General features: G+C 41.2%; 1 protein-coding gene across 1 annotated transcript in view; it reads left to right on the top strand.

Annotated features, from left to right (window-relative positions):
- LOC126237475 (uncharacterized) overlaps positions 1-14,858 on the top strand; it is a 555,798-nt gene that overhangs the window by 244,320 nt on the left and 296,620 nt on the right. The window contains exon 9 of the mRNA XM_049947618.1: positions 104-221. Coding sequence (XP_049803575.1) covers positions 104-221 — 118 coding nt within the window. The remainder of the gene's footprint in view (positions 1-103; positions 222-14,858) is intronic.

Raw genomic sequence — 14,858 nt, 5'->3', positions numbered from 1 at the left:
GTCAGGCGTCTGCTATGTGAATTTGGGAGTAAAATTACAAGGCGCTTCACAGAAAGGTCAGAGGGGAAGGTGCTCACTCACACGAATATCCTCAATGTTGCAGGTGATGTCCTGGCGAAGGACCCATCTTGCGCTGGAGAACTCTGGAATCCTCCCTACGTTCACCTGCTCGTCGTCATGGACTCCACGTGGACGCCCAAAGAGGCAATTCGCCTCCTCACGTGAGTAATAAAACACGCAGGCTATCCGGCGAGAATTATGAAATGTAATTTTTACGAGTATACAATCTCATAAAAGGATTGTCGAACACAGTAAAATCAGTTTTGTCTCGCAGAATGTTGTTACTGGATCACAGTCAAGTGAGAAATGGCACGCAACACAGCACTAGGAAAAATTAAGTTAGAGATGATGTACTGAGTGTTTTGCTTCACTGCCACATTTTTGGGTTTGTCACTTAAGTACGGTTTAAATTCCACTATTTTTCATTTCTGAAAATAGCTTTTCTTTGCTTTTAATTAACAGGCCCTTTAAGATGCTCTGTACGAACTGTGAATTGTCCTGATCCAAACTAACTGTTTCAATATGCCCCTTTCCACCTATAAAATGCTTTTACGAACTTAGGGAACAGGTTCCTTATACCAAAACAAGAAAAAAAGTTCATGTACACACATGTCCGAAAATCATTCATTTTCGAGTGATTGATGGAAGCTTACAATTTAGGTGATTGGACCTCATCAATACATAAACTCATAATAAATTCTCCAAATGCCCTCCTCTTGCTTATAAACTTCTATGTACTCGTCGAATCATGAACTGTCACATCCTTTCAAATACTCCCTGACGGTATGGAATGGTTTCGCAGGTTTCCATGACATGTGGATGAAGAGCGTCTGCATCCAGGTGGTCTGCTGTTAGACCAATTATTCATGGAGCCCCCAAAACAATAATCAAAAGAACTGAGGTCGGAAGAAAGTGTAGGCCATGGAAGTGATTCTCCCCTACCTATCCGTCTGCCATGTTAGCCAGTGCCTCTCGTACACTGAGACAGACGTATTCTCCGTAATGTGTAAACCACATTTTTCTTCTTATTTGCAGATGCAAACCTGTGCACTGCATCTGTTAGAGGCGTTGAGAGAACGTATGGCCCACCCAGACAGTCACCTATAATTCCATCCCTCACATTAATGCTGATGTCTAGCCTGTACTGTAGCATGAGAACTTCGATAGGTCCATTTGTACTGGTTGTGGAAATTTGTTATTGCTTGTTTTCCAAACGTTGCCTCGTCTGTAAACAAAACTGAAGAGACATGCAAAGGTTTGACAGGTCGTGACACAAACGATCGGCTTAGGTTCTCCCGTGGTTGGTGATTGGCATACGTAGGCCTCACATACGTTATAGACGACACAGATACATGCGTTTCTCATGGACTGTCCAACATCCTGATCTTGGAAATATACCACATGGCAGGGCCACTTGTCTTGCTCTTCTTCGACAGCTCCTAGAGCGCGCTTTTCCTGGTCAGGTGCCGAAGTGATCAGGAATACCACTCAATCCAGCACTGCATTGATACCGATGGTCATAGCTTCGAACACCTTCTGTAAATGGATGTTCATGCCACTTTTGTGACCTTCGTTGACCTTCAAAGACCTTACTTTTACACATTCATCTCGATAGCCGCTATCGGAAAATATGTACCAAAATATAGCATCCCATGCAAAAAAAAAAAAAAGTTGACCATATTTCTGAAACGACCCCACCTAGCAACAAGGGCCAACGTCATATTACGGCCTCCGTTGTCCCATGCAACTTTTGTGCCACAAATTTTTCACCTCCTCTCATACTTGTTGGTGGGGATAGTTTGTGACTCGCCCTATATACATATATATATGTGTGTGTGTACATATAAGTGTGAACATGTATCTTTGCAAAAGATGTATGGAATTGAATATATGTCCTGATCTCCTCCTCCCCCTCTCTCTACCCATTTTCTCTACCCTCTCTCTTTGTCCATCGCTTCCTGCCCCCTCTGTCTATCCATCTTGACCGCCCACATACCTCTCTCCACTTCATCCTTCCTCTCTCTCTATCCATCTCTTACTTTTCCCTCCATTTCACCCCCCCCCCCCCCCCCAGCCATTTCCTCTTCTCCTCTCTCTCTGTCTCTTGAGCTTTATTTATTAATATTGCGACGAATCATTGACTGGTAATTGAATTCGCTCAAAATGACTGGCTAAGTCGAGTGTGGAGTATGAAAAACCTTCCTTGCTGCTGTATTGTTGAAGATAACAGCTTCAATGATATTATTTAGCATATTTTTAACCTGCGAACGAGTAGGATTACAAAGCTTCGGACAATCCAGATTCCGCAGTATTATTTTCATCATAAGCCAATAAGCTGTAAATATAACTTTCATGTTTTCTATTAAAACAAACTAGAAGGAAGAAAACAAAACAGCACACAGTTCCGTACATAAATTTTCCCAAAAATTATGAATAAGGAGAGAGAGTATCTGTTGGGGGGATACAATTCGTTTAATGTTTAAATACTATGCTATTGTAGCGGCAAAAAAAAGTGAAACTGCCCACTTTCACAGCGCGGCATAGCTCAGCATGTACACTTCTGCAGTCGATTTTAACAGAAAAACCGTACATTGTTGTTTAAAAACTGTTCACCCTATGTCCGCCTGAAATTTATTAGAGCATCAGGCAAAAATTTCAAACAACTGTATCTAGAAGTTCTCGAGATTTATGCAAATACATTTCCCATTTTTATGGTAGATTTATTAAAGGGGTGTGTAGCCTATGCCCGTCCACATGTTTACTGTAGTATCGTGTAACGATTTGAAGTTATTCGGGCAAGAGCTTTTCGAGATTTTTGCTAACAGTCTTTCCCCTTTATATAGTGTACGTATATTTTTATACTAAATATATGTAAACCTGCCCGCACGTTTATTAGAGTAAAATGTAAAATTTTGAAGTAAATCGGTCAAGAACTTTTAGAGATTTTTGTTAACAACCTCTCCTCTTTATGTTGTTGTTGTTGTGGTCTTCAGTCCTGAGACTGGTTTGATGCAGCTCTCCATGCTACTCCATCCTGTGCAAGCTTCTTCATCTCCCAGGACCTACTGCAGCCTACATCCTTCTGAATTTGCTTAGTGTATTCATCTCTTGGTCTCCTTCTACGTTTTTTACCCTCCAAGCTGCCCTCCAGTACTAAATTGGCGATCCCTTGATGCCTAAGAACATGTTGTACCAACTGATACCTTCTTCTGGTCAAGTTGTGCCACAAACTCCTCTTCTCCCCAATTCTATTCAATACCTCCTCATTAGTTATGTGATCTACCCATTGAATCCTCAGCATTCTTCTGTAGCACCACATTTCTAAACCTTCTATTCTCTTCTTGTCCAAACTATTTATCGTCCACGTTTCACTTCCATACGTGGCTACACTCCATAGAAATACTTTCAGAAACGACTTCCTGACAAATCTATACTCGATGTTAACAAATTTCTCTTCTTAAGAAACGCTTTCCTTGCCATTGCCAGTCTACATTTTATATCCTCTCTACTTCGACCATCATCAGTTATTTTGCTTCCCAAATAGCAAAACTCCTTTACTACTTTAAGTGTCTCATTTCCTAATCTAATTCCCTCAGCATCACCCCACTTAATTCGACTACATTCCATTATCTTTGTTTTGATTTTGTTGGTGTTCATCTTATACCGTCCTTTCAAGTCCTTGCAAGTCCTTTGCTGTCTCTGACAGAATTACAATGTCATCGGCGAACCTCGAAGTTTTTATTTCTTCTCCATGGATTTTAATACCTACTCCGAACTTTTCTTTTGTCTCCCTTACTGCTTGCTCAATATACAGATTGAATAGCCTCTTTATGTAGTACACATATATTTATATTAGAAATATTTTAAGGAAATTTGTAGCGTATATCCTTCAACATATTTATTACAGTATCGTGTAAAGTCTGAGCATTTCGAGATTTTTGGTAATAACGTTAAAAGACAATTTGTCTTTATATAGTAGTATAGGTTGGTACGCAGTACTTATGAAGGAATGACGTATCCACAGTGTCGAAATATCTTGAATGAAGAAATAAATAAATATTGAACTGCGAGCGAATCAGGCACTGACGCAAACAAAATACTTGCCGTTCATTGGTCGAATATCCCTGGAATGTTCACAATATCGAAGAAACTCACTTCTGAGTAGAAAATGCTCTCATGTACCAGACATCACAAACTACTATTAAATTAATGAGATGGGTCCAGAGCATTTTAGTAAACACGAAAGCGAATAAAGTATATATGTAGAAAGGAGAACCCGAAGTGTCAGCCTTTCAGATCGCAGTCTGCGCACCTATGCACTACACTTCAGTTAAGCATTGAGTCTTTGTCTTTGGACTTCCGATGTCCTGAACGTTTTAACCATCGATATTTCATTAAGTGACATTTAATTATAATAAATCTTACAAAACCCGAAGCCTTTTTTTAAAGTCTTCAATGCGCCAGTGCCTTGAACCGACATACCTTCATAGTATCAAGTTATAATACAAAAAGTACCAAATTCGAAGAGTCTTACGAAGTTTCCCGTCATTTTATTGTAACAAATAGTACGATAAACGATGTGCCGGCACTTTGCAACAGCGTATGGCCATAATACAAGTTACGATATAAAAACCACCAAATAAAAATCACATTTAAGTGCCTGGCAGCGGGTTCATCGAACCACCTTCACAATTCTCTATTATTCCGATCTCGTATAGCGCGCGGAAAGAACGAACACCTATATCTTTCCGTACGAGCTCTTATTTCCCTTATTTTATCGTGGTGATCGCTCCTCCCTATGTAGGTCGGTGTCAACAAAATATTTTCGCATTCGGGGGAGAAAGTTGGTGATTGGAATTTCGTGAGAAGATTCTGTCGCTACGAAAAACGCCTCTATTTTAACGATTTCCAGCCCAAATCCTGTATCATTTCTGTGACTCTCTCTCCCATATTTCGCGATAGTTCAAAAAGTGCTGCCTTTCTTTGAACTTTATCGATGTACTCCGCCAGTGCTATCTGGTAAGGATCCCACACCGCGCAGCAGTATTCTAAAAGAGGACGGACAAGCGTAGTGTAGGCAGTCTCCTTAGTACGTCTGTTACATTTTCCAAGTGTCCTGCCAATAAAACGCAGTCTTTGGTTAGCCTTCCCCGCAACATTTTCTATGTGTTCCTTCCAATTTAAGTTGTTCGTAACTGTAATACCTAGGTATTTAGTTGAACTTACGGCTTTTAGATTAGACTGATTTATCGTGCAATCGAAGTTTAACGAGTTCCTTTTAGCACTCATGTGGATGACCTCACACTTTTCGTTATTTAGGGTCAACTGCCACTTTTCGCACCATTCAGGTATTTTTTCTAAATCGTTTTGCAGTTTGTTTTGATCTTCTGATAACTTTATTAGTCGATAAACGACAGCGTCGCCTGCAAACAACCGAAGACGGCTGCTCAGATTGTCTCCCAAATCGTTTATATAGATAAGGAACACCAAAGAGCCTATAACACTACCTTGGAGAACGCCTGATATCACTTCTGTTTTACTCGATGACTTTCCGTCAGTTTCTCTGACGGGAAATCACGAATCCAGACACATAACTGAGACGATATTCCGTAAGCATGCAATTTCACTACAAGCCGCTTGTTGACTGTGTGTCAATAGACCGTTTTCTTTTAGATACTTCATAATGTTCGAACACAATATATGTTCCAGTATCCTGCAGCATATCGACGTTAATGACATTGGCATATAATTTAGTGGATTGCTCCCACTACCTTTTTTGAATAGTGGAGTAACCTGTGGAACTTTTCAGTCTTTGGATAGGATCTTTCGTCGAGCATACGGATGTATAAGATTGTTAAGTATGGAGCTAATGCATCAGCATACTTCGAAGGGAACCTAATTGGTATACAGTCTGGACCAGAAGACTTGCTTTTATTAAGTGATTTAAGTTGCTTCAGTACTCCGAGGATATTTACTTCTACGTTACTCATGTTGGCAGCTGTTCTTGATTCGAATTCTGGAATATTTACTTCGTCTTCTTTTTGTGAAGGCGTTTCGGAAGGCTGTGTTTAGCAACTCTGCTTTGGCAACACTGTATTCGATAGTATCTCTGTTGCTATCGCGCAGAGAAGGCATTCATTGTTTCTTGCCGCTAACATACTTCATATAGGACTAGAATCTCTTTGGATTTTCTGCCAGGTCTCGAGACAAAATTCGTTGTGGAAACTGTTATAAGTATCTCGCATTGAAGTCCGCGCTAAATTTCGAGTTTCTGTAAAAGATCGCCAATCTCGGGGATTTTGCGTGTGTTTAAATTTGTTTCGTTGTTGCTGCAACAGTGTTCTAACCCGTCTTGTGTACCAAGGAGGATCAGCTCCGTCGTTTGTTAATTTATTTGGTATAAATCTCTAAATTGCTGCCGATACTATTTCTTTGAATTCAAGCCACATCTGGTCTACACCTATATTATTAACTTGGAATGAGTGGAGATTGTTTCTCAGGAAGGCGTCAAGTGAATTTTTATCTGCTTTTTTGAATAGGTATACTTTTATTATTTTTGGAGGATTTGGGGATTACAATATTCAGTCTCTCTACGACAACCCTGACCATGTTCCTCTCAACAAAGCAAAAATATGACGAGTTTGATTCTACCTTTCACCCCTGGGCGATGCTCCGGGACGTGAAATTCCACTTTGTGACGTTACAAAACTGTAACAGTCCACCACCACCTAGAGACAAGGCCGCGGCGCGAAATTCATAGCAGGTCGTGACGTCACTCCAAGCGGGCCACCATGTTGTGTTTCGAAGCGTTTGTTTATCTACACGTTTGTTGGATCGAGTGCTATATTCGTGCTTAAAACTAGCGATTACAGTGTTTACGTGTAGTGAAGCTACTGTGAACATGGTTTACAAGTGTTGTGTGCCAAGGTGTCGTGGGAATTACGGAACTCGACCGAAAGTAATGTTGTTTTCCTTTCCGAAAGATGCGAATCTGCGTTGGAAATGTCTTTCAGTGATTCATCGGGACAATTTCCAACCCACTGAGCACACGAAGGTATGTAAAAACTATATACCTAGTACAATTATTATTTTTTTCTGGTGGAATATCTTGCATTTTGGATACATTTGACTAAAATTGTGAGCAAAACTTCGCAGTAAATAGGCCTAGTATCCGTTATCAAGTGGCTTTATTTTGATTTTGAAAACGAAATATAAATTTGTGGCTCGTGTTACTTTTTATTCGTGTTTAAATTTCTCTGCAGTTCGTATTTTGTTACGCATAATCGATACGTTTTATTCTCTATTTGTGAGTGGGTGTTGTTTTTCACTCTCGCATTAGTTAGCATGAGTGCTAACGAATGTTGAAACTGCTGTTTTCATGTTTAAAAAGCGATCTCTCTGTATGAAACATATCTGTGTTATTTTTCGATGTGTCAAATAATGGAACAAATTAATCTAGAAATAGGTAAAATTTATTATTGACGTTTTTAGCTTGACACATTGTCTCATTCCAACTGCTGCAAATGTCTGCTGAAGGTTTGTAGATTTTCACTGTTGACGTATGCTCAAAATCTGCCATATTTTTACAGGAAAGAAAATTTACATTACAATAACAACGCATAATTGTTTTTGTGAGCTGAGTTAAAAGTGATTGTTTGCTTGGGGAATGTACTCAGCTTTCCTGAGGGAGCTCTATAAACAGTTACAAAATATTTATTTAGGATACTGAAGGCAGAGGAATTTAATATTATACACTGTATTAGTGCAGAATTTTTCAAGTGAGTGTAAATAATAGTAGTCTGGTCCAGAAAGAATGTACTTTATCACAGTGCATTTTTCACAAATGTACTTTGTTTTATCATGTATATCGCAATATTATTTACATCCCGCACTCGTACGTTTTCACTGGCTATTGATAAGTCTTATGCAATTATATTACCGGTAAAAAAGAATTATAAACTATAGTTTCTGCTATATCGCGATTGATAAAGTTACTTATTTTAACCATTCGGCAAAGTACTCTCCTCTTTGCGTGGTATCATTTGCCAAGATCTCGTTTCGTTATCTCCAGCGGTTTACGAGATATGACAGGCGTTATGAATATTTCATTCCCGCGCGTTGCGATCGGAAGTGAAGTTGCTGCAGATGCTCAATTTTTTCGAGATTGGAAGCAGATATTGATCCAAAGTTTTACGAAAATTTCAAAACCTCATCTGCATTTCATACTCAGCAATAGAATGTGTAATATGCATCAAACACAAATTCATAGCGACCCCTATTTTTGATGGCAACGTTCTCAAATTTGATACTCATCTGTGAAATACCACAATAGTTATGACCATTATCGAAATGATTGGCACTTCATCATGAAGCTGCCATATAAAGCTAAAAGTATTTCAGAAATTAATTATTTTTTACGGAATAGGTTCTGTAAAACCGTTTGACAAAGATTTGCAGGCCGTGCGTCTCGATTCTTTAAGCGCAGCGCCAAGCCAACCAACCCTGGCCCGCTCTGCGTGACGTCACAAGAGCGCGCCGCGGCCTTCTCTTTAGGTGGTGGTGACCAGTCGCACGTTCGTGCTCAGTTTCTCGTCGAGCGTGAGGACGGCGTAACAGTCCGCTAGTTGCGCCATTTACGGCAACTGTGTTGTAACCGGACGGAGATGCCAGCATCGATCGCGGCGCTTCCGGAACGGTGGGAGGGAGCTCAAGGACAGTGAGACCTCGAGGAGATAGACGAGCGTCTCGTGGAAGTCACTGGGAACGAGAACGAGGCCGGCTCTGCGAAGAGATGCGCGTACAGTGGATGACTGTGCAAGGTGCCAGGACATGGGCACCTACGCGTTAGCTTACCAACATTGCTATTAATAGTAAAGGGACTGGCAAGGGCATCAGATCATGACTCTATTGAATTATGATAAATATAAGGCACTCTCGAGCAGTACTCCCTGCATGTCTGCATGATTGAGCCACTAACTTCAAGCGTTGGTGAAAAGTGTCGGAAGTTGAGAATTGTGGAATATGAAGTCTGCAGATGGCCGTAGCTCGCCGGGCCGCCGTGGGCGGCAGGTAGCGGTCACCGGAAACGCGGGACATTACGGAGCTTTTGGGGGCAGCCCGGCATCCGGAGCCACCTGTGCTGGGCAACACGTGGCGAATTTCGTTTGCCTAGGGGCGATATGACCTACTCGATCATTGGGTAGATCTCAGAAATGCCGTTGGAGGGATTTCGGCGATGATAGAGCGTTCGACATTGGCCGAAACTGAGTATTCTTCCGCCGCGTTTTCGTAAGCTTGGGAGACGGGAGAATTATGGAGAGAGAGGACTTCGCCTTCAACCATCGAGCGGTACGGACTTGGAGACGGCGTCTTGGCCGTCGTCTTCGAAGGGAGATATACGGTCTGTATCGCAGCACTGCACCAAAGCGGGTTCCGTGCAAATTTCTGCGGTTAGAGCTCTTTGTGTGCTCAGAAGCGAGATTTTCCCCGACGCTTAACCACTTCCAGCAAACTTACCTAATATTCTTCATCTGGTAGTTATCCTTGCGAGGTGCCAAGTATTTATCAACGTAGGTGCCGGTAATAGGGGGCGCGTTATTGGAAATTGCTATTGTGCCATTCCCAGGTGTGTGTGGGTGGACGAATAAATTCACAATTTTTGTAAATTTTGTCAGTTCTGAAGGATATCAAATTAAAATGCCAGTATTACAATCGATTTATGGACTTCCTTGTAGCTAGCATTTAACCTCTCCCAGTAAGCTTTACACGTACTATAGTCACTGCACAGCTTGCCCAGAAGGGAAGGAAAGAATGTTTGCAGTCTTCTATGTCAACTATGTTTACAACTGGCTGCCGAGTGATGGTAGTAAACGTCACCAGGCGAATGCCACCTGAATTGCCCGAACAAGGGCAATGCCCTGACAACCAAACACACCTTCGTTAAGGTTCAAATGGCTCTGAGCAATATGGGACTCAACTTCTGAGGTCATCAGTCCCCTAGAACTTACAACTACTTAAACCTAACTAACCTACGGACATCACACACATCCATGCCCGAGGCAGGACTCGAACCTGCGACCGTAGCGGTCGCGCGGTTCCAGACTGTAGCGCCTAGAACCGCTCGGCCACCCCGGTCGGCTCTTCATCAAGGTTCTGTACCTCAATTGGTAAAACGGAGCGTTATAGGGTCATTCTGTTGTCTCTCAGTCTGTCCGACTGTTAAAGATCCTTTTTCTCAGGAACGGGTTGTCGTATAAAGTTGATATTATTTTATGTCACAAACTGTGGTCTATGGTCCTTTAGCGGTGTATACAACTCAAGCTTCTAAATCAGTGCAGTCAAATGAAACGGATAGACACTGAAGCTCCAAAGAAAATGATATGTGTGCGTATTCAAGTACAGAGACATGTAAACAGGCAGCATACGGCGCTGCGGTCGGCAATGCCTATATAAGACAACAAGTGTCTGGCGAAGTTGTTAGATCGGTTACTGCTGCTACAATGGCAGGTTATTAAGATGTAAGTGAGTTTGAACGTGATGTTATAGTCGGCGCACGAGCGATGGGACACAGCATCTCCGAGGTAGTATGAAGTGGGGATTTTCCCTTACGATCATCTTACGAGTGTACCATGAGTATCAGGAATCCGGTAAAACATCAAATCTCCGACATCGCTGCGCCCGGAAAAAGACCCTGCAACGACGATCGAGGAGAATCGTTCAACGTGACAGAAGTGCAACCATTCCGCAAATTGCTGCAGATTTCAATGCTGGGCCATGAACAAGTGTCAACGAGCGAACCATTAAACGAAATGTAAACGTAGGCTTCCGCGGCCGTCAACAAAATTCTTCTGGTGCCCATTCAGCAGTTAGGAATAGACCCTAAGGAAGGCGTCTTGCAATAGTCGCTGAAAAGTCGGAATTTTATAGTTGACAATGCGGTCACAAACCCAGAAAAATTTTATTGACCATTCAACGAAACGTAATCGATATGGGCTTTCGAAGCCGAACGCACTCTTGTAGCTTTGATGACTGCACGACACAAAGCTTTACGCCTCACCTGGGCCCGTCGACACCGACATTGGACTGTTGACTGGAAATATGTTGCCTGGTCGAACGAGTGTCGTTTCAAATTGTATCGAGGGGATGGACGTGTACGGGTATGGAGAGAACCTCATGGATCCATGGACGATGCGTGTCAGCAAGGGACTGTTCAAGCTACTGGAAGCTCTGTAATGGTGTGGGGCGTGTGCATTTGGAGTGATATGGGATCCCTGATACGTCTAGAAACGACTCTGACAGGTGACACGTACGTAAAATCCTGTCTGATCACCTGCATCCATTCATGCCCAGTGTGAATTCCGACGGACTTGGGCAATTCCAGCAGGACAATGTGACACGCTACTCGTCCAGAATTGCTACAGAGTGTCTCCAGGGACACTCTTCTTAGTTAAAATAGTGCCGCCGGTCACCAAACTCCGCAGACATGAACATTATTGAGCATATCTGGAATGCCTTGCAACGTTCTGTTAGAATAGATCTCCACCCCCTCGTACTCTTACGCATTTATGGACAGTTCTGCAGGATTCATGGTGTCAGTTCCTTCCAGCACCACTTCAGACATTAGTCGAGTCCACGCCACGTCATACTGCGGCACTTCAACGTGCTCGTGGGGGCCCTGCACAATATTAGGCAGGTGTACCAGTTTCTTTGGGTCTTCAGCGCAAATGTAAGTTTTGATATTCGCGAAGTCACTCATCAAAACCTATAGGGTATCTTCCGTTAGCGTAGAATCATGAAATTTGGCGAAAAGATAGATTTTATTCTAGGAAGAAAAATTTGTAAACTGTGAATTTATAATTACATTAAATTTTTTCTGACATTTCTTATCTTACTCTCCGTCTGTTCTTCCTTTCTGTTAAGACCCTTTTTTCTCAACAACGGTTAGACATGTCAAGTTGAAATTTATGTGAAATACTAAGGCCTACAGTCGATTGGCCGTATAAAAAATTGAAGCTTCTGAGTCAATGCAGCAAAAAGATACGGCCATTTGTATAACAATTCTGATACTCGCAAACTCACTAACCAAAACCTATGGGGTATTTCTCGTTGGCCAACTCATGACATTAGGCAAGAAGCAAGGTTTCACAGTACGACCAAAGGTAAAAATCCGAAAGCTGTAAATTTGTAATTATAGCACACGAGGAAACATTTTTTGTTATGTGTTATCTATCTGTCCATTCGTCTGTTAAGCCCCTTTTTTCTCAGGGAGTGATAGCTTTACTGAGGTCTACGGTCCCTTGGCGGTATAATAACGTTAGCTTCCAGTTCAATATAATCAAAAGGTAGGGTCATTAATTTAACATATTTCGATACTCGCAAGATCACTCATCAAAGCCAACAGGGTACTTTTCCTTTGACCTAGGATCATGAAATTTAGCAAAAAGGAAAGATTCACAGTGCAACCAAAGAAAAAAAAACCCGAAAACTGTTAATCTGTAATTATATCACACGAAGAAAAATTTTTATCCTTTGTCAACTGACTCACTGTTCGTCCGTCTGTTAAAATCTCTTTTTCTCAGGAACTGGCGGACGTATCATGCCATATACTAAAGTCTATGGTCCCTTGGATGTATAAAAACGTTAGTTTCTAAGCCAATGCAGTCAAAAGTTACGGCCATTTGTAACGTCCCCTTAGAAAAATTAAGAATCACTAAGCTGGTAAACTTCTATGTTATTTAATTTTTAAACAGATGAGCAAAACTGAACGTACTCTTTCTCTCTTTACTTATTCTGATCATCACTAAACTGACACACAATATTTTTTGCGCAACGCAATCTGACTTTCAACAATCCCTACAAAAGAATGGCCCTGACTAACAATAACCTATACCTTCCATGAATCACTTACTTCACAAAAACCTTCGTTACTCGAACTACTGCAATACAGCGAGCGCCAAAACTGCCAGCTAAATAAAAGATTCTAATTACTGAAGGCACTAACTACTGATAGGCATAGTTAGCAAGTGAAAGATTTTGACAGAGAACAAACAATGTATTTACCTCAACAACGTTCAAAAGTTATATATATATATATATATATATATATATATATATATATATATATATATATATATATATATATATATATAATTTTATGACATCCAATTAAACAAATTTCCTTTTTCTGATGGACACACGTCCAGATCGTCCGCTCAAAACTCTGGCATCTCTCTCTCCACATCCACCACTGCTAGCGGCTCGCCTCCAACTGCACAACGCTACGCGCTGTTCACATCCTACTGTAGCCACAGACTGCACACAGCACAGTCAGTGATTTTCATACAGAGCACTACGTGGCGTTACCAACATAAAAACCTAAACAGCCTACTTACACATTTATGTCAACTCAATCACCAACACCTATAGGGTACTTCCCGTTCACCTAGAGTCAGGAAATTTGGCAAAAAGCACGCTTTCACAATAGAAGTAAATGAAAAAAATCGAAAATTGTAAATTTGTAATTATATCACACGAAAAAAATATTTCTTTTGTCATCTGTTATCCGAGGTCAAACTTGAAATTAAAACATTAGTCTGGTAATGTTTATTTCACATACGACATGAAAGACCATATCTGCATGGTTAAATTCCGAAACGCGTCATATGAGCAATGAAGTCACTCTTTGCCTGGTGTCTGAGTTTTACCACTGCGACCCATTCAGCCTGAATGCAGCACTACTGATTATTATAATAGTGGTCGTCTGCGTCCTGCGTGACTTTGTCACATCCATATTACTGAAATGAAAACATTCTCGCAAATCTTGGAATACCTGGGACCGATATACTGCCATTATCAATGACGACAACACGCAGAAATGATGGAAATTCTCGATTACCGGAATGGATGGACTGACTACGGACATAATTAAGTTTATGCAGAACCCTCAGTGTGTGTGTTCTGCTCGCACCTGGTAAATTTTTTAATTTATTTCTTTTTACTTTAGGCAACGTTGGCCACACAGTGAGCAATAGGCCTGCTTTTCACTGCACAGTGTGAACATAAAATATTCAAGTAAAGTAAAATGCTAAAACAAGATCAGCTTTGTGGACAGTATTTGGTATCTTCTGTAGATTACTACGTATGCATAAAGAGCCAGTTGTATGTCATTAGAAAGGTATTTTGTGTAACCGTGCTGATTATGTGTCAGTATATCGTCTTTTTTTTAGGTATTTCATAATGTTGTAACAGCGTATGTTCCAAAATGTTTCGACCTTGGACGGAGGGTGATAACTGATAAGCAACTTATGGTGCTCACCTTGTCTGAGTTGGTGACAGTGGCTTCCAGCGCTAGGCAGGTTTTTGATGCAAAACTGCAGTTCACAACGTAAGACATCGAGGAGACGACAGTTTTCTAATAACTGCAGACTGGTAGTGAAGACGTTTCAACACCAGCAGATAACATTCAGAGCTTTCTGCACGTTAATTCTTTAACGGTGGGGATTCTACAGTAATGCTACCATCTTGACGTAGCTTTTCCACTACCAGTTAAAGCGATTATGGATATCTTTCTCTGTGGCCCAGGACATGAGTGAAGGTAACATTTTCAAATTAGCAAGGGGAAGTACCCCAGTTCCAACGAATAAAATTGAATAAAAATGACGGTGCAGTAGTCTAAAAGAAAAACGCATTTAGTATCCCGCACATTACGCTTTTTTTTTGTTTAAGTCGTTCACCCAGAAACGTTTCGCCTTAGTTATTAGGCATCTTCAGCGTGTGTCCTGAAATATGACACGATTATT

The sequence above is a fragment of the Schistocerca nitens genome, chromosome 2 (assembly GCF_023898315.1).
Source record: "Schistocerca nitens isolate TAMUIC-IGC-003100 chromosome 2, iqSchNite1.1, whole genome shotgun sequence".
Taxonomy (NCBI): Eukaryota; Metazoa; Arthropoda; class Insecta; order Orthoptera; family Acrididae; genus Schistocerca; species Schistocerca nitens.
The sequence above is the reverse complement of the archived record's forward strand: the minus strand, read 5'-3'. Positions and strand labels throughout refer to the sequence as shown.